The sequence below is a fragment of the Nipponia nippon genome, unplaced genomic scaffold, assembly GCF_047370975.1.
Source record: "Nipponia nippon isolate SJK-2023a ecotype South Korea unplaced genomic scaffold, ASM4737097v1 scaffold_12, whole genome shotgun sequence".
Taxonomy (NCBI): domain Eukaryota; kingdom Metazoa; phylum Chordata; class Aves; order Pelecaniformes; family Threskiornithidae; genus Nipponia; species Nipponia nippon.
The window spans coordinates 12535192-12558881 of NW_028262313.1; the positions used below are offsets into that span (position 1 = coordinate 12535192).

Consider the following 23690-nt stretch of genomic DNA (forward strand, 5'->3'; position numbering starts at 1 on the left):
AGATTAATTTAGCTCACAGGGGTGTGAAGGTGTTAACACTGATACACATAAACCAGGAGGATTTAAAAAAACCAACTTGGCAAGGATTTCTGTTCCTCCCTCTGTTCCGCCCTGCTCCCCTTCTCTGTCTGGACACAGGAGGATGAACGAGCGTTTGAGTCCTGCAGACCCCTCTCTCAAAAAGGGAGGGAAGATCAGACTACCCAGGACAGATCCACTAGCTCTGACCAGGGCTCCTTCCAGCAAACTGCATCTCACCAAGACCTTCCACTGGCCTCAGTACAGACCCCAACCAAGGGACAGAAGACAGAACATGGTGTGGGGCAGTAGCCTGCAACCTACCACTTACCTTGCTCTTAGGGGTCTGGTTTTCTCCTGAGGTCCATCTCATCTCTGGACTGAAGTATCTTTTCGAGAAAAGGGGGAAAGGCAGCAGTCCCATAAGCACCTTTTTCTTCAGCCTCCAACTTCACAATGCAGGTGAAACTGCTGGTCCAAGCAGGCCAAGGCATTGATGCAGGGGATGACACCTGAGGAAGAAGTGAGCTTTAAAAAGTATGAACGACAGCCCTCGATATGTCAGCTGCACCACAGGAAACCAAGCCTTAGCCAAGAGGAAAGAGTCACAGTAGGGCAACCGAGCCTCTTCTGTGCAGGTTCCACCAGTCAGGTATTAAATCAAGATCCCCCAGCAATAACCATCCTTGGGACTCAAATAGCAGAGATGAGTTCCCAATCCCTCTAACACTCGTTTGGCTACCAGGGACATTATCTCCATTACAGACCGAACACTGTGTGAGTGATCCAGCAACAAGGTGCCACAGTATAGGACAGACACAGTATGGACAAAGCACCTTTCTGTAGGGCATCTTTGAAGCCGGAGCAGTTATTTGGATTCATCTGGTGATTCCACCTCCTCACGACAGCAGGATTCTCACTTACAACCCAGGCACCTATACAGCAGGGTGACGGATACCAGGGAAGCAGTGGCCTTTGGAAATAGCAGCCCACAATGACTCCTGCCCTCTACCCCCGCCTTAGGGATGTCAGGGACTGCCAACCAGCCAACCCACAGCTCTGACCTCTTCACGTCTTCTTTCTCTGGGCCCCTGCAGGAAACTGTGCCTTCCTCAGCACCCCTCAGTGCATCTCCGTATTCTTGAGTCTCTCTGTCAGTTCAGCCTTCTCCTCTGCGGACCTCGCCAGCTTTGCTTTCTGCTTCTGCCACACAGCTTGGCAGTAACAACACATGTATTTCTTGCTGCAGGGCAAGCCTTTTGTCTTCTGAGCTCTGAGCAGCGCCAGTTCCTGTTGGCATTTCCAAGACCTCTGTTTTCAGGCAACACTTCTCACGCTCAGTTTTCTCCACCTGAAATGGGAGGAGGCTGCATGCACAGGAATTATATCAATCAGCAAGATAAAAAGAGCCTTGCCAGGCCTGAAGAAGTAAAAAGTCAGCAGATCAAAGAAGGATCTCCTGCGTTCTTTATGGAGAAGTCACTCCTCGCTTCTCAACCCACTTTGACCTGCTCTCTTTAAAACCCTTCAGCAGGGATGCACAGACACGAATTCATTACCTTGCAGTGGAGCAAATCCCACTCTGCTGAAGTAGTCTTCAGTTCCACAAAAGTATTCTCCACTGGTCTTCTCACATTCTCCCACCCCATTATATCCTCCCGCTCCTGTGTGTTAAGGACCTGCAAGTCTCCTCCTCCTCCTCTGTCTTCACTGCTGAGGCACGGGACTTTCTCTACCTTTCATCTGTCAAGTAGAATCACACAATCATAGAATATCTCGAATTGGAAAAGACCCATAAGGATCATCAAGTCCAACTCCCAGCTCCTCGCAGGACTACCTAAAGCTAAACCATGTGACTAAGAGCATCACCCTTATGCTCCTTGAACTCTGACAGGCTTGGTGCCCTGACCACTTCCCTGGAGAGCCTGTTCCAGTGACCGACCACCCTCTCAATGAAGAACCTTTTCCTAATGTCCAATCTGAACTTCCCCTGATTCAGCTTCATTCCATTCCCTTGTGTCCTATCGCTGGTCACCAGAGGGAGGAGATCAGCAGCTCCCCCTCCGCTGCCCCCCTTGAGGAAGGTGTAGGCTGTGACGAGGGCACCCCTCAGCCGCCTTCTCCAAGCTGAACAAAGCAAGTGACCTCAGCCGCTCCTCGTAAGTCTTGCTCTTGAGGCCTTTCACCATCTTGGTCTCCTCTGGACACACTCTAATAGTTTGATGTCCTTCTTATATTGAGGTGCCCAAAACTGCATACAGTACTCCAGGTGAGGCCGCACCAGTGCAGTGTAGACTGGGGCAATCACCTCCCTCAACCAGCTAGTGATGCTGTGCTTGATGCATCACAGGACAGTGTTGGCCCTTTTGGCTGCCAGGGCACACGGTTGACTCATATTCAGCTTGCCATCAACCCAAACCCCCAGGTTTCTTTCCACGGGGCTGCTCTCCAGCCTCTCGACCCTCAGTTTGTATGTATAACCAGTATTACCCCATCCCAGGTGCAGAACCCGGCACTCGCTCTTGTTAAACTTCGTATCATTGGTGATTGCCCAGCTCTCTAGTCTACCCAGATCTCTCTCTAAGGCCTTTCTACCCTTGAGGAAATCCACAGCTCCTCCTAGTTTAGTATCGTCAGCAAATTTACTTAATGTACATTCGATTCCTGCGTCCAGGCCATTTATAAAAACATTAAGAGCGCTGGCCCTAATATTGGACCCTGGGGAACCCCACTGGTGACTGGCCGCCAGCCTGATGTAACCCCATTTACCATAACCCTTTCAGCCTGACCCATCAGCCAATTGTTCACCCATCGTATTATGGACTTGTCTAGCTGTGTGCTGGATATTTTGTCCAGAAGGATACTGTGAGAGACAGTATCAAAAGCTTTGCTAAAATCCAGAAAACCTCACATCTATTGGCTTCTCTTGGTCAACTAGATGGGTGATCTTGTCATAAAAGGAAATTAAGTTCATTAAACAGGATTTTCCCCTCCTGAACCCATGCTAGCTATGACCAATGACTGCATTGTCTCTCAACTGTTTTTCAGTAACTCCCAGAATAATAACTCTCCATAATTTTACCAGGCACTGAAGTGAGACCGACAGGCCTGTAATTACCACGGTCCTCCTTCTTACCCTTCTTGGAAACTAGGACAACATTTGCCAGCTTCCAGTCTACTGGGACCTCTCCAGACTCCCAAGCCCATTGAAAAATAATGGAGAGAGGTCCCATGTTGACATCAGCCAGCTCTTTCAGTTCCCTGGGATGAATCCCATCAGGCCCCATAGACTTTGCACATCCAGCTGGAGCAGCAAGTCTCAAACAAGTTCAGGTTTGGCTGCAAGTTTATCATCCTCCTAGTCATAGTCTTCCAACACAGGGCTCTGGGGGTCCCAAGGCCCATCAGTGGTGTTGAAAACAGAGGCAAAGAAGGCAGTAAACATCTCCGCTTTGTCTATGTCCCTGTTTGCGAGGTGATTGACCTCATCAAGTAACGGACCGATGTTATCTCTGATCCTCCTTTTGATGTTAACATATTTTAAAAAGTCCTTTTTGTTGTCCTTCACAGTACTGGCCAGCTTGAACTCTAACTGAGCTTTGGCCACATGTATTTTCTCCCTACAATGGTGAACAGCATCTCTGTATTCCTCCTGTGTCGCCTGTGCTTGCTTCCAATGTCCATACACTTTCCTTTTCCACCTAAGTTCTAGAAGATCCCTGCTCATCTAAGCCAGCCTTCTGCCCTGCTTGCTTGACTTCAACGCTTTGGAATTGCCTGCTTCTGTGCTCTTAAGAGATGGCTCTTAAACAGTGACCAGCATTCATGGACCCCAATACCTTCACAAGCAGATTCACAAAGGACCTTACTAACTGGTTGGCATATTGAGCCTTCTGTTCCCCTCAGAAGACAGTCTCCTATGACAATAGCCTGTCTTTTTTTCTTTATGGAAGTGGTTTTGATGTGGGGTGCAGGCCGACTTGACCTTGGTGACACCTCCAACCTAGATGGACCATCGTCCTCATCACTGTTTGGTTCCACTTGCAGAGCCTCGTACGTATTATGCAAGGGCACCTGGGAAGGTGGGACAGTCACGGAGGAGATGCGCCTGCTGTGTCGGGCAGGAACTTGGTGCCATTGCCCCCTACCCCTTAAGTCACTGCATTCTGCCAGGTGGAGAGAGGATAGGGAATCCTCTGTATCATGTGTCCTGTCTGCCTGACAGGCCTGTCCCAGGGAAGGCAGGGTGCGGATCTCTCTCAGACTCCCTGGTGCTCCTCAACCTGATCACCTCCTCCCGGAGCTCTGCCACTAAGCTGAGGATTTCTTCTGCCGGGGCACACCTCCCACAGGTGTGCTCACTGCAGCCATCTGGTACTGGCATAAGAGCAGGGCACACCCTGCAGCCTGGCATCTGGGAAGCAGCACATTCCCATCGGAGCTCTGCCTGGGAAGCTGCATCAACTGGGGACACAGCCCTCTGCCCGGTAGAGAGCACTGCTCCCTGATCAAGCCAGCAGAGTTCCAGCGCCCTTCCAGCGCCCTGCTGTGCCATGCCCTGGCTGATGCTCCCCAGGGGTTTCTTTTATAGCTGGGGGGGCTTGGCCGCGGCTACTCCTGGCATCACCCAGGTCTCATCAGCAGCTCTCACACGAGCTGCCAGCTCCTGGCAGGTCTCTCTGCTCCCCTGAGGTTTCCCCAGTTCAGAAAACCCCCTGGTACCCCACGCCAGAGCGCTCCACTGCGGGTCGTGCCAGCACCGGAGCTGCTCACCTCGTCTTGCCTTCCAACCAAAAGGGAAGAGCTGAACAGGAGCTTCCTCATTTGCAGCAGTCTTCGAAACACCAACTGCCACAAAGGGTCCCTTGCTGCAGTGTCACAGAGGTGCCTGGAGAACCCATCTTGGGCATCTATGTCCGAAAGACACTTCCCCTGAAAATTCAAAACATCAGAGTCTTTAATATAACCAGTTAACCCAAAAATGGGGAAAGAGGCCATGCAGGACCAGTGCTGCAACCCCAAGAGAAGAAGCATGCAGCTTTCTGCATCCTCTTCTAGCCAGGAGAGGCAGGAAGAAACACAGGAAGATGAGGGTAGGATTGAACGCAGGGACAGGAACTGCCCTGATTCCTGTTACTGTTAAGAGTTTTAAGCACGTCCAAGCTGTATATAAGCAAGAATCAAAGTCTCATTTTATATGATGCTCCAACATCTTCATGCATTGGCATCTCTCTTGGCAGGAGGAAACACAAATAACAGTGAGGCAGGGCTGAGAACCTGCCAAGCCCTGCAGCATCAAGCATCAAGGCTTTCCTTGTGCTGGCTCCTGCAGTCTTCTCCCTCCTGCCTCACTTGCTGTTCCATGCTCTCCCCGAATGATGACGACAGTCTCCTCCTCTCTCCATCCAGCTCCCTAGACCAACAAAAGGGAAGAAAAAGAGCAAGTTTCTCCTTGCTGTCTTACCAAGGGGTAAAACATTCTTTCACCTGGAGAACAATCATTTAACAAGAGAAAAGCAGCAGACATCTCCTGTATGCAGGATGCCCAACACCTCTCTTTCCCCCGTCCTTGCTCCAGGTAGCTGAGCTGCAAACTGGAACTGGATATACTCAGCCCTTCTGGCATTTCTGTCTGTATCTGGGTTTCTTCTCCTCATCACTCTATTCCTACTCCTTGGGCACCAAACAGCTTCTGCAACAAGAGCACCCATGCCTGAGTGTGTGAAAGAACAGTATGACTCCTCTCTCCCACCAAAAATCTCCATGGTTTGGACATCTATGCAATATCTCTAATCCTTTAGGATTTCAGATAAAAGAAGATCAAGAGAACAGCTGAAGAATCAAACACTGTGCTTAAGGGCTAAAAGGAAAAACAGCCACTTGAATCCCAAAATAACATAGATGAAATGAAGTACAGACTATGAGGCAGAGTTCAGCACACCACACATTATGCCAGTCATTTCTGCTTTGAGTTGACAGAGAAATGCATCGTAACCCATGTGAGCAGCACAGACCACTAATACCAGCTGCTTCAAAGGAAAGGAACTGTCAGAGTCATGAGTTACGTGGAAACAGTCTATAGGAAAAGATCCCTCTATTCACCACTATACATTTGCAGTGATATCCTGAAGCACAAGATAAAAATCATACACAGGTTTAAAACAGAAATGCAACTATTACTTTTCTGGCAGCCACAAGTACTGCGCTGGTGTTCTCACTGAACTATCCAACACATTCTTAGGTCTCTGTCCTCAGACAAAACTGCTAACTTAGAAATGATCCGTACACCTAGGCAATCCTAATTAGTCCTTCTGCAGTACCTTGCTTGCTTGCTTTATTCTGCCACCACCTTGCTGATTGCTCAGTGGAACCAGGTCAGTCTGAAGGTACTCACAAATCCCACGGTCTGTTTGCCTGGCTTGACAAAGAACTGTCTCCCATCTGTAATCTGTGCTGCTCCCTCTTCCAGATCACTGACTTTTAATGTATTAAAGAGATTTAAATGGAGGCAGTCCTGTATTAGCTTCCTCCTCTATTGAAAGGTGGTTTTATTATCTAGTTTCTAGGCTATAAAAACTTACTCCTCGGCCCCCAGAGCCAACTGATTTCCTTAATAATTTATCATGAATTTATCATGAAGGCTATCTTATCTATCTTTGTGGAATGCCGAACTTCAACAGATAATGTCAATTCAGCCGTACAAACTGGTTGCACCCTGGAATTTGCTGATCAGAGAAAAGGATCTTCCTTCAGTAACACCCAGACAGCTGGTCCAGTCCCAACTCTACCAGTTCTTTCTGCTTAGCATTTGGTAAGGAAGTAAAGCTTTTTTATTCTCCAACAGGTCAGGAGATCTCAACAAGAAATTGTATTTTGTTATTAGCAGTTTTGCCATTTGACTGTAATTCAATCAGCACATTTAACTAAAACTCATCCAATTCTTCAGAAGCACTATCATTTAAATGGCCAGATTCCTCTAGATCAAAGGCTGTTATTTTAAAGGCATCAGCAAAAAAGGGGTCAGGCAGTGACCAAAGCAAGCACGTACTGAAACATGTTCCTATTTTAACATTGCCTATTTTAGTGAAGATCTGTATTCGCAGGTATGTGGAAGGAAAGCAGAAAGTCAAGCATTTGACAGAAACCATTTGTATTTCAAGGATGTTAGATGGCATGGAAAAAAGTCATCCAGGACTCGATTCACAAGTCTCCTACCTATACTTGGGGAGGGGATGGAGATGACAAAACCAGATTTCTGATAACAATGTAGGGTCAACCTGGTCAGGGAGCTTCCTCCACTTCAGACACTCTTTACATTGTACCCATGTCTGGTCTGGTCTCTCTCTGTAAAAACCAATGCTCAGTCTGAGTATTTCAAGTGTGGAGTAAACACCAGGAAAGGCTGTTCAGAACGAGCACTGACACCTGACCCCAGAGCAATCCCAGCCCATTTGGACAGGACATGGGATGGTCCGGGGCAGCCAACATGTCTCTGCTCCCCTGAGGACACCCTGCCCATGGTGTGGCATCCCTCCCAGTAACCACCGGGCCAAACTCCACAAGTTCAAATCTCAATTCCCTATAGGAAGGAGGAGTTCAGTCACCCCTCGGCAGCCTTTGCTCCTCCTGGTGGCACATTCCCACCCCACCTTGGCCAAGGGAAAGCCCTAGGCCTTTAACGCTGGCAAAGATCAGAGCAGTGGCAAACTGGTTCCCACGCTATCATGCAAGCTGCATCCACAGCTAACAGAGTCCTGGCTATCCTGCCAGAGCAGATCCCCTTCTGGAAATCACCCTGGAGGAGAGGCAGGCTGCCCGTCCTCTGGCAGCACCTCCAGCCACAGCAGTATTAAACAGCGGCTGGACATCTTTAGTTACCTAAAACCCGGACAGGCACCCATTGTGCTGCTGCACACACTGATCTCATCCTAGCGACACACCAGGTCTCCTTGTTTAACTCTGGACACTGTGCCATGTAGAAGTAAGGATCTAAGATGAGGCTGCTTTTGCAAAGTCCCACTCTCCCCTCTCCGAGATAAAGAGGGGTAAAAGACAAATCCAACTACTCACCTTCCTTTGACAGCCCACCTTCTCATAGATCTGATGAGACAGTTGTTGCAGTACATCATGATCCTGTAGTGGCTTTTATTCTTGCAGGTGAACCCAAAGGTGATCTTCACCCTTTTGCTCTGAGGGAAAATGTGTCAAGGAAGAAATAAACAACAAGCTCCAGAGGAGGAGTGGGGGAGATGCCCAAGTTCCACAGGAAGGAGTGAAACGCTCCAGAGAGGCCGCAGCATCAAGCAGCCGGCACTGCGTTCCTCAGCACAACACCTTCCCTCTTCAGCAGGGAAAACGCGCTCAGCCTTGGCCTAGTAACAACCACCCTGTGCACGCAGCCAACAATAACAGATAAGAACACACATAGCTGACTGGAGGGGAGCTGGATACAGCTGTACTGAGCAGAGCCAGTCTGTCACTGCCAAGTCAAAATGTGCCTTGGTTATAGCTTTAATAAAAACTCTGATATGCATTTATATTACCCTGATAATAGAACAGGCAAGATCTGGCCAAAGAAAACTGCCTTGGAGTGTATCACAAATGAGACAACTAATGAGTAACAATTTTACTTGTGATTAAAAGATAAATGACCATCGTTTACAAAACCAAATCAAACACATCCAGTCAGGGCTGAAGAAATCTTAATGACTAACAATGACACCAAGGTCCATCAAAGAAGAGCGAGCTCTCCTTCAGCAGACTCCAGTTTCACAAATTCAGTTCTAGACAGACCACTATTAGATGGGGAACTGTGGGTTTAGGATTAAAATTAACCACTTTTTGTCTAAATATATTTTAATTTGCTTACTTCTTAGAGCTCATGTGTTTGCAATGTACATAGTCATCACGTGCTTTCCAATGCAATGCTACTTTATTTGTACACAACAGGTGCTAAACTCCAAATCTCGACGATCTGTTATTTTATGCACACCACCTATGCAAGGCCAAAGCACCTTTGAAAGCAAGTGGAAAACCACTACTGCTTGGGCACTACCACTACAGGTTTCTAACCTGCTGCATTTCTGCAAATCATCTCAAAACACAGTGGCTGTGCAATCCCTGGAGAAAGCATTAGCACACAGATGTGTTCTACTGTGATGCTACAAAAGCAGGAGAGCAGCTTTGTTGGTTCTCCTACTCCTGACTAAGTACATAGGTACAGAATTTAAATAACGCCTTTTCATCTTGGGTCAATCTTTTCATATATACATAAGCACAGAAATTCATGACACAAAATGACCTTTAAAGCATGTAGGAGGAGGGGGGACAAAAGATACTCAGGTGTAGTTCAGAACAGCTTAAGCAAAGTTCTTTCTGGAAAAAAAAAAAAGAAAAGGGATTTGAAGGGTAGATTGTTCTTTGCACTTGGCTTTACTTGGGGATACTGGTTTCTGTTCGGGGGACACTGCTCTCCAAAAGCATATGGCAGCAGGTAAGCCAAAAAAGTCATCTTATTCCCAAAGAACTGGGGTGGCCTAGGAGCGGGTGCTGGGAATGAGAATCAACACACTCCAAGAACTCAAATGACCAACTTCTAGTCAGCCGGGAAAAGTCAGCAACCAGCTGCTGACGAACAGGACAGAGGGGAAGAAAGGCTTTTCTGGTCTCGTTATATATTTCGATAAAGTGGTTTTTCCACTGAATTGAATAATGCTGTCATTTAAAATATATTTCAGTGGATATTTTCTCAAGCAAAACTGAGCAGTTAGCAAAAGCCTCAAGCCTTTCTCCACCTCATTCTCCCCTGACACAGCACATCGGCCTTGGGGTATGGCAGGAACCGGCTCATGTACAGGGTGAGCCATGAGCCCTATCACCCACTGCTCCAGCAGAAGCAGCTTTGAGGGCTCCCTTCTAAGCTTCACATCAGGATATGGCCTCTCAAAGGTGACCAGAAGATAGGAAGGAGAAGATAATTCAGCCTCTCTATTCATTTAAATCCTGCGTTTCTCTATGCATCAGACCAGGCAGGCCTGAGCCCAGCTGTGAGGTTGGTCTGGAACCCCGCAGTGTGCTGAGGCTGCTGTGGGAGCAGAGTGCCAAGAGGTGGCAGGGAGGATACGATGAATCTTGGCTTATAAAAATCATATTCAGTGTTGGCCAGGCTCTTGGCAATCAGCTGAGTGTTCACCTTCTGTCGCAGGACGACCCACATGCGAGGCTTCAGGTACAAGATACTGCAGTATGCCTGGGAGAGGGGACAGCACAACAGAACAGGCAGGTGAATTCTAGTCGCGTGTAGTCTTTTCCAGGTGAACCCAAAATCTAATTTGGATTTAATATCTTTCATCCCCTGTGAGTCATGCACAGAACAAAGCTGGGGAAGGGCCATCCTGCTCCTTTTCAGCTCTCGTCAACTTAGCCAGTTCTGGGCCAGGAAACTCTGGAACCATCTTCTGAGAGTGCAGAACTTTTCTGCTGGGAGTCTCGCTGTTGTCTGCAAGGAAGTCTGCTATCTCAATATCATGCTCATCCATATCAAAATCCAGTTCCAGCTTCCCATCTTTATTTCTGAAAAACACCAAACACAAAAATAAAGACAGTCTCCTCCAGTCATCAGCACCTCGGTCTGCTCTTCTGTATCAGGATCCCAAGGGAACATCCTGAGGAGCACATAAAACAGCTTATTTCACACACTCCATGGATGTCATTAGTCAGTCATTTAATTACAGGCATTTCTGTGCAGAACACCAAAGTAGCAGAACACTTCAGAACAGTCTTGATAACACAGAAATAGGGAAGTTCCATTGCACAGATGGGAAAAGGAAGTAAATGTATTAATTGGTTTCCTCTGAAAAAAAGAGCACACCTGTGACAGACAGGACTAGACCCATCTCTCCTAACTCCCAGCACGGCATCCCAAGCAGTCAGTCATACAGAAGGAGAAGGGAGAAATCCCGGCATTTTTTCCTCCAGTAGCCAGGCTGGATGACAGCAGGCTTAGACCACCCAGGCCAGGCATTGTCCTGAAGCTGTCTCTGCTTTAGCTCTTCCCCATCCTCGGGGCACCGCTGCCTTGCCGCATGCCCCAGCCCCCTACCTGCGAATGCTCCAGATGAGGATGCACGTGCCCTTTTTGCCTGGAATGGCATCGAACTGTGCCAGCAGCTCCTCCCTAGTGTTGGAAGAGGGTATGCTCCAGGATGGCCTCCAGGCTAGACACAGAGTCTTCAGTAACAATCGTTTCCTCTAGAAGCCACAGAGTCAAGGAGAACAGAGTTGCCCAGTCCACCTACCTCCCTTTTGCCACCAGGGCACAAAAAAATCCAGCTGCAAAGACCTGGCCACAGGCCTGACACTCCAGAGAAGTGTGACACAGGAGAGACTACAGGAGGATGATCTCAGAGAAAGACTGAACCAGGACAGACATGACAGTAGGACGCTTTGAAGAAAAACACTTAAAAGTGTCAAGCTGAGTGGGGGGCAGCAATGTCATGCCAGCTGATAATATACAAGCGGTGCCAGGGAGTTGTACATTCTCAACTCCCTTTGGTGTGAAGGAAACACAGCCTGGAAGTATGCCAGCATGCCCAGATGGCACCAAAAGCCATTACAGGTGCAGAAAAGCAGCAGAGAGCATAGCTCCTGGGCCAGGGATGTGTACATGGGTCGGCATGGTGGAGGGGAAAGGGACAGAAACAGGTAGCCCATAGGTTGGTGGCATGACTACAAAGGCTTTCCAGGAGCCAGGTCAGCAGCACATGCCCCCAAGCAGATGCACAATAAGTTCTAGCCCAAGGAAAAGGGAATAATGCTGCATGGCAGTGTGTTAACAGCAAGGCCTGCCGCAGGGATTCTCCAAGTGCAGCACTGATTACAGTTACTCTCACCCTCTCCAAACATTGTGCTGTTTGCACGTGGCCAAGGGACAGCCACAGGCAGCCTGTGCCCTCAGCATCGTGGCAGCGCCACTGGACCCCACGTCCCTTTGGAGGTGGGCAGTGGCTTGGCCAGTCGGCCAAGGGAGGATACCGTTTTGCTGGTTGAATGACACCAGTGGGATAATCACTGTCTCAGCATGGACACAGTCCATGTAGGTTTGGGAAAGCAGCCCCACACTGAGAACCCCTCCAGCCTTGGTGAAGATGATGGCACCCTTCCCCAGCCGCATGGAGCCAGACTTGAAGCCATACAATCCAATGGACAGGTCATCTCTCTTCAGTCTTCTCCATGAAACCGAAGCTGAAAGCAAGCAAAGCAGACAGGGGCTGGAAATGGGGAGCGCCTGCCTCACTCCAGGCACAGTTCCACATTACCGCTCTTAACTTTTGCAAAGGGAGCTTAGATTCTGTTCAACAGGGAAGGCTCAAGATGGTTGCAATGCCAGTAAAGAAGCCAAATCCTGCCAGTCCTATACTGCCTTCACCACTGAAGACCCACACAAATGGTCAGGAAGATCCTCATAAGGAGGATTTCTTTAGCACCTAGGGAAGGACTCCAAACCCTAATTTACCCATAGCACCTCCACAACACTTTTTACATTACAGGCAGGGAAATCAAGAAGCAGAGGAGCAAGGCAATCTGTTTCCAGCACTGCACACCTAGGCCAACAGCCAGCCAGGGAAACCCCGTGTGCCTGTTCTTGATAATTCTGCACCAAGCCCCACCTCTCACTGTCCCCTCTGGGATGGTTTGTACCAGCAAGGGGATGGCCCTTCTCCACTGCTCACAATGACAGGGCAGGAAGGGGAGAGGGACTCCGGTTTTCATTTCCTGAACCCCAATCACTTTTCTGAAGTGCTGTGGTTATGTCTCCTGCATTTAAAGAAACAACCTTCTCTGCTTTATTCCCCCGTAGTTTGCTTGTGTCAAACAGAATGGTCAGATAGAAACAAAACCAAGCCCCAGCCCCTTCACCCCTGTGGATAAGCTATACCAAAAGAGAAAGGGCAGCAGTTTCGCATTGAAAGACTCCTTCCTCCAGCCTTAAAAACCTCGAGTCCAAGAGGCAACCAAAGGAGCATCAAGAAGGCAGAGCTGCTTTGGCAAAAAAACCCTCATCCTGGGAAAGGCCTTTCTGTGTTTGGGCTCAAAACGCTTTGGTAAAGTTATACCCTCTCTGTAAGGCTCGCATCACTGTTCAAGTAAAAGCTTAAAACCTATTTTCATTGAAGTTAGTTATGTAATTAAAAGACAAGCCCTACTGAACTGAAATTCCTTATCACATGCTTTAAATCTCATCACTAGCCTGCCTCATTCTCTCTCATCGCTATAAAAAATACTTCACATAGAAAGATTAACATGATATAAACACATCCTCTGAAGCCATGACTCATTTCAGCATCCACAGGGTGAGACAGACAAGAGGGGAAACTCCTCCATAACACAAGTCTACAGAAAAGGACTCTTGGTTTGACTTCAGGCACATATGTTCAGTTTTATGTGGACCTTCTCTATGTCCCAGCACAAAAGCACCTCCTCTGCTTCTTACATAGTTCACACACCAAGTGCCGAATGGCTTATGTTAGGGTGGTTCATGACAAGCAAAAAGTTTGCTGAGTCCCTAGACCCCCCATTACACCTTGAGGCAGACTGTGTACAAGAGCAGTTATTTTGCACTTCTGCACACTGGGAAGGTGAGGAAGAAGCAGGGAGAGGTGTGTGCATTAATGCTGGGTGCTCACGATAGGAAGCCAAAGGCCAGTGGCAACGCTGGCAGGCGAGAGGAGAAGCCAGCCCAGGAGCTGGATGTGGGAAGGCTCGTAGCTCACTACCTGAGCACGCGGTGGTTTGCGAGGAGTCGTTTCTACCGTTATCTGTAAAAATTAGGCAAAGGTGACCCTTGAGCTCCACAACAGCAATGTGGAAAACCTTAGCTGTCATGCTGCGATGCGAAGCATTGTCTATGGAAGAAGAACTCTGGGCAGCAAGAAATAACGGTATTTCACCCGCGCTCCCTCCCAAACCCCCTCTGCCCTCAGGCCAGCTCCGAGGAGCAAAAGCCGTTTCCCAGACCTCCTCCCTTCCCAGCGGGCGGTTGTCTCCGGGCAGGGAGGCAGCCGGCTACACCTCGGGCGGCGGGGAACGCCCTTCCCAGCCCGAGGCGGGGAGGCTGCTCAGTAAACGTGCGGGTTTTCTCTCAAAACACACCACGGCTCCCGCCGCCGGCGCCGCGGCCGGGCTCGGGGCTGAAACGCGGGCGCAGGCCGCGGGCTTGCCGTCAGGGCGCACCGAGCCCTGTCAGGGCGCACCGGCCGCGGGGGCCCCGCTGCGGCCCGGTGCCTACCGAGCAGCTCGGCCACGGCACCGAGGGGCTCTGCAGGTAGCGGGGGCTACTCCGTAGGGACTGAGACAGCGGCGGCCAGTGCCGGCGGGGCGGGCCCGCACTCGGGGCGCGGAGCAGATGCCCCCGCTCCCTCAGCCCGCCACGGCAGGGCAGCCCCAGCGCCGCAGCGCCCTGCGGCACGACCGCGCGACACCGGCTCCCGCGCCGGCGGGCGGCTGAAAGTGTTAACGCCCCTCCCGCCCCCGCCGGGCGCGGCGACATGGCGGCGCCCCGTGCCGTACAGGAAGATGGCGGCGCCCGGTGTCGAGCCGGCAGCAGCGGGGAGCGGCGCGGGGAGGCCCCAGCCTCTCGCCTCGGAGGTGAAGGTGCCAGAAACCAGAGACCGGCGGCGGCTGCAGTACTCGGGCCGGGCTGGCAGGGCTTGTGCCAGCAAACCCCAGCCTGGACGAGTGGCCGGCAGCAGCCTCAGCCCAGGGCACGGAGCTCCAGGGGCGCGTAGGTCCAGACAGGCCTGGGCGACTCTCCCGGGGACGGGGTTGAAAGCAGCCCCGGGGGCCCATCTCTGCCATTGCCCCACTCTCCTGCCAGGACAGGGCAGGCAGTGTGGTCTGGTTACAGCTCTGGGGCCCAGAACCACCCCACGGCAACACCAGCTCCTCTGGAGCTTAGAATAGAAACATAGAATCATTAAGGTTGGAAAAGACCCTTAAGATCATCGAGTCCAACTGTTAACTCAGCACTGCCAAGTCCACCACTAAACCACGTCCCTAAGCACCACATCTACCCGTCTTTTTAATACCTCCAGGGATGGGGACTCAACCACTTCCCTGGGCAGCCTGTGCCAGTGCCTGACAGCCCTTTCAGTGAAGAAATTTTTCCTAATGTCCAACCTGAACGGCCCCTGGTGCAACTTGAAAGCCTGTTGGCGCCAGGGCAAAGGTGGTGCTCAGCGACACCGCAGCCCTTTTCTCTTTCAATTTGCTCTGAACCAGAATCACCTCCTGTCGATCCGGTGCAGCCTTGGCTGGATTGGTATATCTGTGCGCTGTTGCAAGTGCATTTACCAGAAGGACAGGCGCAAGGGGAGTCACGCAGCCTGGAGGAGGAGATGGCAGCAGGGAGAAAAACAGCAGCTCTTGGGAACATTCCTCTTCTCCGCATGGCTGTATTTAGGTACGCAGAAGAGGCCTGCAACTTGGCTCTGCTGGGAAAGCCTGGGTTCCCTCAGCCACCATCACCAAGAGCTCGGATGTTGCTCTCCCAGGAGCTCTGGGATACTGTGGGAAGCATATGACATTAGCTTGCCTTGTTCACAAAAAGCACTAAAATAGGTCAGCAGTTAAACCACGGCGTCTGCCACAATGGTACCCCACCAAAGCAACCATCCTCCATGCCACAGGGCTTTATGGGGATCAACAGTGAGGAGCCAAGACACATTTGTTATCATAAAGCATCTGTGTAATTAGATACCTGTGCAGCCAAAGTGTCTGGAAGAAAAGAGGCAGCCCTTTTGCTTGTCCTAAAGCAACATATCTGCTGCCACCAGAGACGGGGCAGAGGCCAGGACAGAACTCTGCTGACACAGTCCCCCATCAGCAGAGTGCAGCACACTTGGCTCTAGAAGACTTGCGCAGGGCAAAGGTGAATAAACACACACTAAGGAAATAATAAATACATTTATTTACATGGCTTCCTCCTCCCTCCTTGCCAGAAAGGGCTCAGAAGGCAGACACACATGTACAACAGGAGGAAAAAGCCAGTACACCCCAACAGTGTAAAGACAGCACCCATCTCTCTCAAGGAAGAGCCTAGTCCCCAGCTCTCTCCCTTCCCCACTTCGAGATTTATGGACCTGCATGTTAACTCCCAACAGTCCTTCACTGTCCCAGTTATGACCAAGGAGTTCCCATGGCCCACGCACAAGGTTCCCAGTTATCCATCCCTTACTTGGCAGGGGGGTTCTCTCCAGCAGAGGAGCAGGGGATGGCAGAGTCAGCCTCTGGGGAATGCCCCTTGCTTTTCCCAAATTCAATCACCAGTGGCTTCCCCTGCAGATTGTACCCATTCACCAACAGCATGGCGTCCTGGGCCAACTGAATATCTGCAACAAGAGAGCAAAACAGGCGCAGGTTACACAGCAAGTTCTGGCACAGACACACGTGGTGTTCACGCAGATGTTCCTGGCTCACGGACCCTCAGCCTGCACCGTGGTCCAGTGCAGTGCTGGGATCCTCCAGCCAGAGTGACGTGCTGAATACAAATACAGCACATAACAGACTGCATCCCTTCTGTTTTGGTGAATCCTCTTCCAGTCCAGGGAAAAGACTATGACGTGATAGGAAGAAGAGGGAGTGAACTCCCCTCCTTCTCCTTGGAGAGCAGGCTTGGCGCCAGCCCAGTGCCCTGCGGGAAGATGTGGCACTTTTGTGGGTCAGGGAAGAACTGAGAGGCACAAGGCATCAACTCACCAGGGAAGGTGATGAAAGCCTGACCCCTCATCCGGCCACTCAGGAGGCGGAACTGGATCGGTGGGCTGCCCTCCTTCTGGAACCGAGCAAACAAGGACACTAGGTCCTTCACTGTCACTCGAGGGCCCAGGTTCTTCAAATACAGCACCTGTTCCAGAGAGACAGAGGGTCAGCTGGCCTGTGCCATGCAAACAGACATCTTTCAACCTGGTCCCAAGTCCGTACACCTCAAAGGTGTGAATTAGTTCAGCCCCTCTGCCATCCCAGAGTCTTTCTCCCACATGCACGCTAATGGTGGAGTTTGGAAGGCAGGTAGGTGCACGGAGAAAGGTAGCTCTGGACTCAAGGCATCATCATGCTTGCCTGTGCCAAGTGCTGATAGCTCCAGTTATTTATAAAACGCAACAAGCTCTAGCTACCAGTTAAGCACAGATTGAGTAAAGTCACAGCTGGTCTCAGTCAGGCTTAAACAGGGAGAGGGCATCTTGACAAGTGACCTGCCAGAGCCAGGAATGGCTGGGGTCTGAAGTACAGTGCTCTGCCAGGCCGGGCGACTTCCGAATAGATCCAAAGGTCCCTCCCTTGGCCAGGAGGATCAACCAAGCACCCTTGGGGCAACAGCCAGTCAACAGCAAAGAGGAGCCTTTGCCTGCTGAAGCAGCTTCAGGGCATGCTAGTGAGGAAGAATAAATCCTGGTTCATCTCAACATACCTTGTTGGGCTCCCCAGGATGGTAGGATGAGAACCTGGGTATATTCCGGAGTTCTTCCTCTGAGAGACGGTTCTTGCAGATCTCCTCTTCCGGTACAAACTCTACAGGCTCTTTGATAATCACAGACCTTGGAGGGGACTGGTGGGGCCTTGTTGCAGGAAGGCTGGGACTTCTTGCCTGTTCTGCCTGCTCTTCCTGGTCTGGAAGTGATGACTCCTCAGCCACAGGCCCCTGCGGAGCTGGGGATGGGCACAAGCATGGGTCACTCTTGGTAGGCTGGACTTCTTCAGGCCACTTCTTGCTCAGCAGCTCTTGGTAAACACTCTCCAGATGAACCATGGGGTCCTTTTCATCTGTTACCTTCTTCTGAGTGTCATCTAATCCACAACAGAGAAACACGGGGATGTGACTACCACCAAGAACCTGGAAAACGCACAGACTGCAGGAAGAGACACAGACGGGAGAAACTCTGTTCTGACCCAGCCTCCATACATCTGCCAACCAGGCCCTGCAGGTTATTTAAAACAAGAAGAGTAGCCCCAGCAGCCAGCAAGTGCTGGTGTCCCAGCTCAGGATGAACCTGCAGAGAGCAGCAGCTCCACCAGTGCTTTGTACAGAGCTCATTTCTTCCAGAGATGTCCTCACTAGTTTATCTGCAGCCATGTTTCAGCACATCCTAGTGACTCCTTCAACGCACCTCCCTCCTCCTGCATGCAGGGCCAGGATGTGCCACGCTGCCTTTCTACACTGCTACGTGGAATATAAACTTTTTGCTTCCAGGGACATCAGATTAAGCTCCTAGGTTTAAAGAAGGTGCATGGCATGGACTGACCAGTGGTATCTCCTTTACTCTATTTAATGGAAATGAGGACAGAAGTGAGAGGCACATCTCCCAGCCTACGAGCCTTAACTTTGCTGACTCTTGGTTTTGCTAAATGCCACAACACTGACACCAAAAAGGAGGGAGCAGGGGCCAGAGGACGCTGCGTCAGGTGGACATTATAGCTTGAACAGCATCAACACTGATCAAAGTGGTGTTTTAGGAGTTGGAGTTTATAAGTTCCTCCTCATCTTCTATTTAATACTGTCTTACATACAAAAATAAGTCTGGGCCAGAGATTCAGGCCCGCATGTTCTCCAGCTAAAGCAGACTGGAGCAGTTTTTGCCATCTCTGGACAACACTTGACTCTCTGTCCAGACATCACATTAAGCCACAGGCTCAGGGACAACACTGCTGGGGTGAAAAGTGTGGTCATCCCCCGGACACAGTACTGAGAATCAGCAACTGGGCTCCATTTCCACTTCGGCTACTGGGAGGGCCCTTCAACAAGTCATTCCTACTCTTTCCTGTTCTGTGCCTTTGCTTCCCTATCACCCTTGTTAGACTGCAGTTAAATCAGAGAAGGGACGATCTCTAGCCCCACATAGGCACCTCGTGTCACTCAGTGCAGCTGGGTGGGGACCTCTGGGCTCTACCAAAGCATAACCCCAGCTGCTCTTCCACATACCGAGCTGGGCTCTGCATTACAAGCAGCACATCAACAAGATCCATGCTTTCCAAACAGAGATGGTCTTTACAAGCCTCTGTATTAAACCCTTCAGAGAGCCCACTCTCTATCTGCTCATGTAAGAGAGGAAAATATCTCCTCCCACACAGTGCCAAAACAGAACCATGTCTTCAGGGACAGAAGGCCAGACAGAAATGTGTTGGACTCCCACACACCCTGGCTCTCTGTGCTGGAGCAAAGGCAGGAATAGCCTTCAGCCCACAAACCTTGGTGGTAGAGTGCCCGGAGGAAAGAGTGGCGGTCTGTTCCCTGAAAGAGGGCATTTTCAATCTCCATCTCCCGCCGGCTCAGCTGCTTGCTGCCAGCAAACCTCTGGGGCAGGGCGAGTATGCGCTGACGCTCTTCCATCTTCTCCTGGATGGCATGGAGTCGGTCCTGTGTGGCCTCCGGGGCTGCTCCCAGCCCAGAGCCCTGGAAGACAGGCACAGCTTTGCTCAGATGTGGCATGTGCCTCCTTTTCAGAGCCTCGGCCAGCAGTCAGACTTCACATCCTCCAGCCCTGGAGTGGGTGCAACTAGGAACCATCCCCCAAAGAGCAGGTCACCAAGAGGTCCTGTAACTGCAAGGGTAGGACAGAAATACAACCACTCAGCAAGCCTCAGCTCTTGAGAGAAGTGGAGAAACAGTCTCTTTCTCCTGACCTTTCTGTGCTGCTTTCCTTCCCCTGGCCTCACTGTCTGCTGGTGCCTGTGTCCCTCTGTCCCAGCAGTCCCTGCCTCTGCTGGCTATAGCCATTTTCTAAGGCCACCTACAGTAACTGCACAAACCCCCTTTGGCATTTCTTTTGCCACACCTATAGCATCCCTGCGCTCAAGTTTCCCAAGCTTTTGGTCTATGACTGGTGTCACTGTGGGAACCTTATTTGCTGAAAAGCGGACCCCAAGCTGCCGTTTGGGGGTAGGTTTATGCTGAGGACTAAACCCCTGACCAGCTTCACATGAGCCAGACCCCAGAAACCACCCAGCTACTGCAGCACAGACCTCATAGCTAACCTGGCCACAAGCGAGCATTCCTGTATAAATAAACCTCACTGCATGGGGCCAGGGCACTGCTAAGATTCACCAGACTCATGCTGCCAAAGCACAGAGGCATACCCCAGCTCCTGGAGGGGCATTTCTGTTCCCCCATCCACCTCTATCAGAATCCAGAGAATGCACTTTTATGGGCCGGTAGGTGGATTTTCTTTTCTCAAATTCAGTTTGAGAATTACTGTGGCAGATCCTTCTGCCTCAGGCATGAAAGCAGGCTTTCTCCCTGCACTGAGCACAATCTAACAAAGACTTTCCCATGGGTACCTCTCCCTTCCCGCCTGACTGCATGGGCCCACATCTGCACAGCTTCCATTCACCATTTCACAGCTTCCCTGGGGCACAAAAGGCTGTTTATATGGAAAAGCAATTCTGGGAAATCATTTGTAGTACTTTGTTTTCAAAAAAGCTGCAATTTAGCAGCTGAAAAACAACAGAAGCCTGCTCTCAGTACTTTGCTGAGAGCTCCATGGGCAATCTGAAGTCCTTTCTGTCTCAGCTGATTCCTCCTTGATGGAACCTTTCACTCAGGGCCTCCACATACAAAGCTGCACATTGCTACCTGACTTGGGGTTTCTCTCTAAATATTCTTCTTCTCTAACAAGCTGTAGAAGATGTGCCCTAATATCACTGTTTCTTTCTGTCAGAGTAGTGTTTTCCATGCTAATCTTTATTCCTAAACATCTCAAAACTGATTTCATACCAAATACAACAGCTGGTACTGTTGAGATTAATTTTCATTCTTAAATTAACACCACTCCTCTCTAACCTAAGCTTTAATGCAGGCCACACCAGGCCTGGGTTTGTAAACACCAAAGCAAGTAATGACTTCAGCTGAAGAGAGGCAAACCCATGATTACCACAGACAGCTTCCGCCTGCACACAGCTATTGCTCAGGAAGAGGAGGAGAGACAGAGGGAAACCAAGGGTCAGCCCAAGTCCTGTTTTGTACCTTCTGGTTTACCAAATTAAGAGCAGGACACTCCAGTACACCTGACACAGGACAAGCCTGAAAGCCCCTTGTCTCTGGAATGTGAAAGAAAAGGGTGAAGGTAGGGGAAGGGGAGAAACCTGCTTTGGCACTGCTCTGCTGCAAGCTGCACCCAAAGAGGAGCACGTCATTGCAATCACACGCTTAGACTAACAGCTCTGCACCGCTATTTTTACGTGGCTGTTTCAAGTCCCTTGAAGCATCCACAAGCCCCTGAGGAGAACGTACAAAACCCTCCCTACAGACACCTATCCCAAGGCAGCCATGGGATCCAGGGATGTGTCAGAATACAGAAAGGAGGAGGTTGAGGCACTTTGAAATGTTTCCTCCTTTTTCCCCTCCAGCCTTTAAATCCTTCTCACACAGACATAAACAGGTGAAATGATTTGCTTGAGACCACCAAGGCAGAGGCAGGAATGTAGTCAGGTCCTGCTGTGTTCCAAAGGCCCAACTCTTCTCTCCACCACAGCTTCTAGCACAGACCATTCCACCAAAGAAAACAGGCCAGAAGAAATGTGGGATGATGCTGGCGTAAAGGCAAGAGATACATGGAGCAGCCATTCTTTACTAGAGGGCTTACAAAGGACTTGAATTTTCTACCAGGGTGCCACAGGGTTAGAGGGCCTTGACCACGTTCACGTCAGAGCAGAGCATGCCTACCTTCCCTGTTGAAGCCCGGTTCTTCCAGAGCAGGATCTCCGAGTCGGACAGCCCGAGTTCCCGCAGAGAGGCAGTTTCTTTGTTGCTCTCCTGTAGGGCCTGGAACTGTGACAAGGTCAAAGCCCCTGCAGCCTCTTCCCCAAAAGGCTTGTAAAAAGCTGCAGGGGCAAAGCATCTCCGCTTTGACTTGCACCTGTAACCCAAAGCAACAGAACAGCAGGAACAACTTAGCACTGAGAAACTGGGGGAACAGAAAGGGGCTGGCCTCTCCCCCCAACTACGCTTGCTCCTGCTGCACCTAGGCAGAGATGACGTGTTTCCAAAACACAATTGAGCCACACTCTCCTGACCCTTTTCCAAGCCCACGAGATCCCGCAGGGCAGGATGCTGCCCCAACCCGGGCAGGAGGCACCTTGTGACACTGTAACACCCAGCTCCCCACAGATGCAAATGCAGGCCAGCCTGGTGGAGACGAGCTCGCCAGCCTAGAAACTCACCTCTGTGTCTGTCCCAGGCAAATTGGTTATTTTCACCTAACGGGTGAAAGTAAGTTACCACCCACGTTTGCTCCAGGAGGCAAGGAGTGCTTATCTCCTGCTGAGGTGTCTGGGGAGGAGACCCAGCAAAGGAGGGTTTGCACAGCTGTTTTGGCAGACAACAGCCTGCACCAAACATCTCCCCAGGGAGGAGGCCCCAGTGAGACAACACTGCTGCTGCCTCTAACATGGCCAGACTCCACTCAGTCGCCCCTCCGGCAGCCCCCCAGGGGCCAGATCAGGACTTACTGCTCGATGGAGACAGTGGTATCGAGCTGGTGGTGAAGGAGGCTCTTCAGCTGCCTCTCTCCTTCCGTCTCCAAGTCTTCCAGGAGGAGCTCATCGCTGGACAGGCTGCTGTTGACCCTGGGGCACACAAGCACAGCACGGAGGTAGTCAGTAAAGCAACAGGGAAAACGCTGCTCAAAACGCACTACCGCTACGGCCTCTCTACCTTCTTGACTGTTTTTATGGGATTTAAAGCACAACAAGGAACCAAAACTACTTGACCAAAGCTCCCACTAATGTTAACTAGAAAAGCCAACAGATTTGGGACTACTTTGAGAACGTTAAAACTATCCCAGAGAGTTTTGGGGTTTTTTTTTAAAAAAAAAACAACAAAACAACACAACACAAAAAACCACATGCAATCTTATTTTTGTTGCTGGAAAGTTGTTTTGTATCAGCATCTAAACAGACATTGCTAGTTCCAAATGACTCAAGAAAGAAAGAAAACTGCAAGGGAAGAGACAAACAGTGAATTTGATCAGCACTCTGTGGAAAGCTCCCTCTTCCCTTCCTGGGGTTACCCGCTTCCACGCAGACGGACGGACGGACGGACAGACAGACAGCGCCCTCACCCCGCGCGCCTGGCAGCGGGCCCCTCCTGACCCCTCCTCCGGAGACGGCGCCCCGACAGCCCGCGCTTCTGCCGGGCCGCCGGGCGCCGCGGAACCGGGCCGCGGGCCCCAGCTCGGCTCAGCCTTCCCGCCGGCTGGGAGGGGAAGCCCCGCCTGTCCCGGGAAGCCGTTCTGGGCCGCCCCTGCGCCGGTGGGCACGCGGCCCGGGCTCAGGTGAAAGCTTTCGCCGCCGCTTCTGGAGCCACGGCAGCCCCAGGGGGAGCTGACGCCCCCGGCAGACGCTTTCCAAGGCATCGCCGTCCCCACAGGCAGGCCGTGCCCGCTGAGGCGCCAGGTGCCGCCCGGAGGAAGGGCTGACAGGAGCTCCCCTCTGAAAGACGAGGAAGCCCGGCCCGGCCCCAGCGGCGGCCGCCCCGGCCGCGCACCCCGCTCACCTCCGCATGGCCGCGGCCCTCCCCGCCGCCGCCCGCGACTCCAACTCCCAGCAGCGCCCGCGGCGCGGAGGCCGCTGGGAGCCGCAGTGCGGAAGCGCCGAGCGGGGCCCGGGGCCGCGCCACGGCC

The 23690-nt window shown here is 51.1% G+C and overlaps 2 protein-coding genes across 2 annotated transcripts; both read right to left on the bottom strand.

Moving 5' to 3' along the window:
* Positions 1 to 609: 609 nt before the first annotated feature.
* On the bottom strand, positions 610 to 12332 carry MORC4 (MORC family CW-type zinc finger 4). The gene is given in 10 exon segments (XM_087748880.1): positions 610 to 1369; positions 1698 to 1761; positions 4792 to 5431; positions 7234 to 7362; positions 8089 to 8207; positions 10142 to 10590; positions 11120 to 11202; positions 11204 to 11268; positions 12052 to 12242; positions 12244 to 12332. Coding segments are annotated over 5 exon segments (639 nt in total). The 3' UTR covers positions 610 to 1369; positions 1698 to 1761; positions 4792 to 5431; positions 7234 to 7362; positions 8089 to 8207; positions 10142 to 10379.
* A 3634-nt stretch (positions 12333 to 15966) lies between these two features.
* Positions 15967 to 23629, bottom strand: RBM41 (RNA binding motif protein 41). The gene is made up of 7 exons (XM_087748741.1): positions 23564 to 23629; positions 22519 to 22635; positions 21734 to 21926; positions 19261 to 19465; positions 17486 to 17862; positions 16774 to 16921; positions 15967 to 16406 (listed from the first exon to the last, which is right to left on the bottom strand). The coding sequence occupies exons 1-7, from the start codon at positions 23569 to 23571 to the stop codon at positions 16249 to 16251; spliced, it is 1206 nt and encodes a 401-aa protein (XP_087604867.1). The 5' UTR covers positions 23572 to 23629; the 3' UTR covers positions 15967 to 16248.
* Between the last annotated feature and the right edge of the window lie 61 nt (positions 23630 to 23690).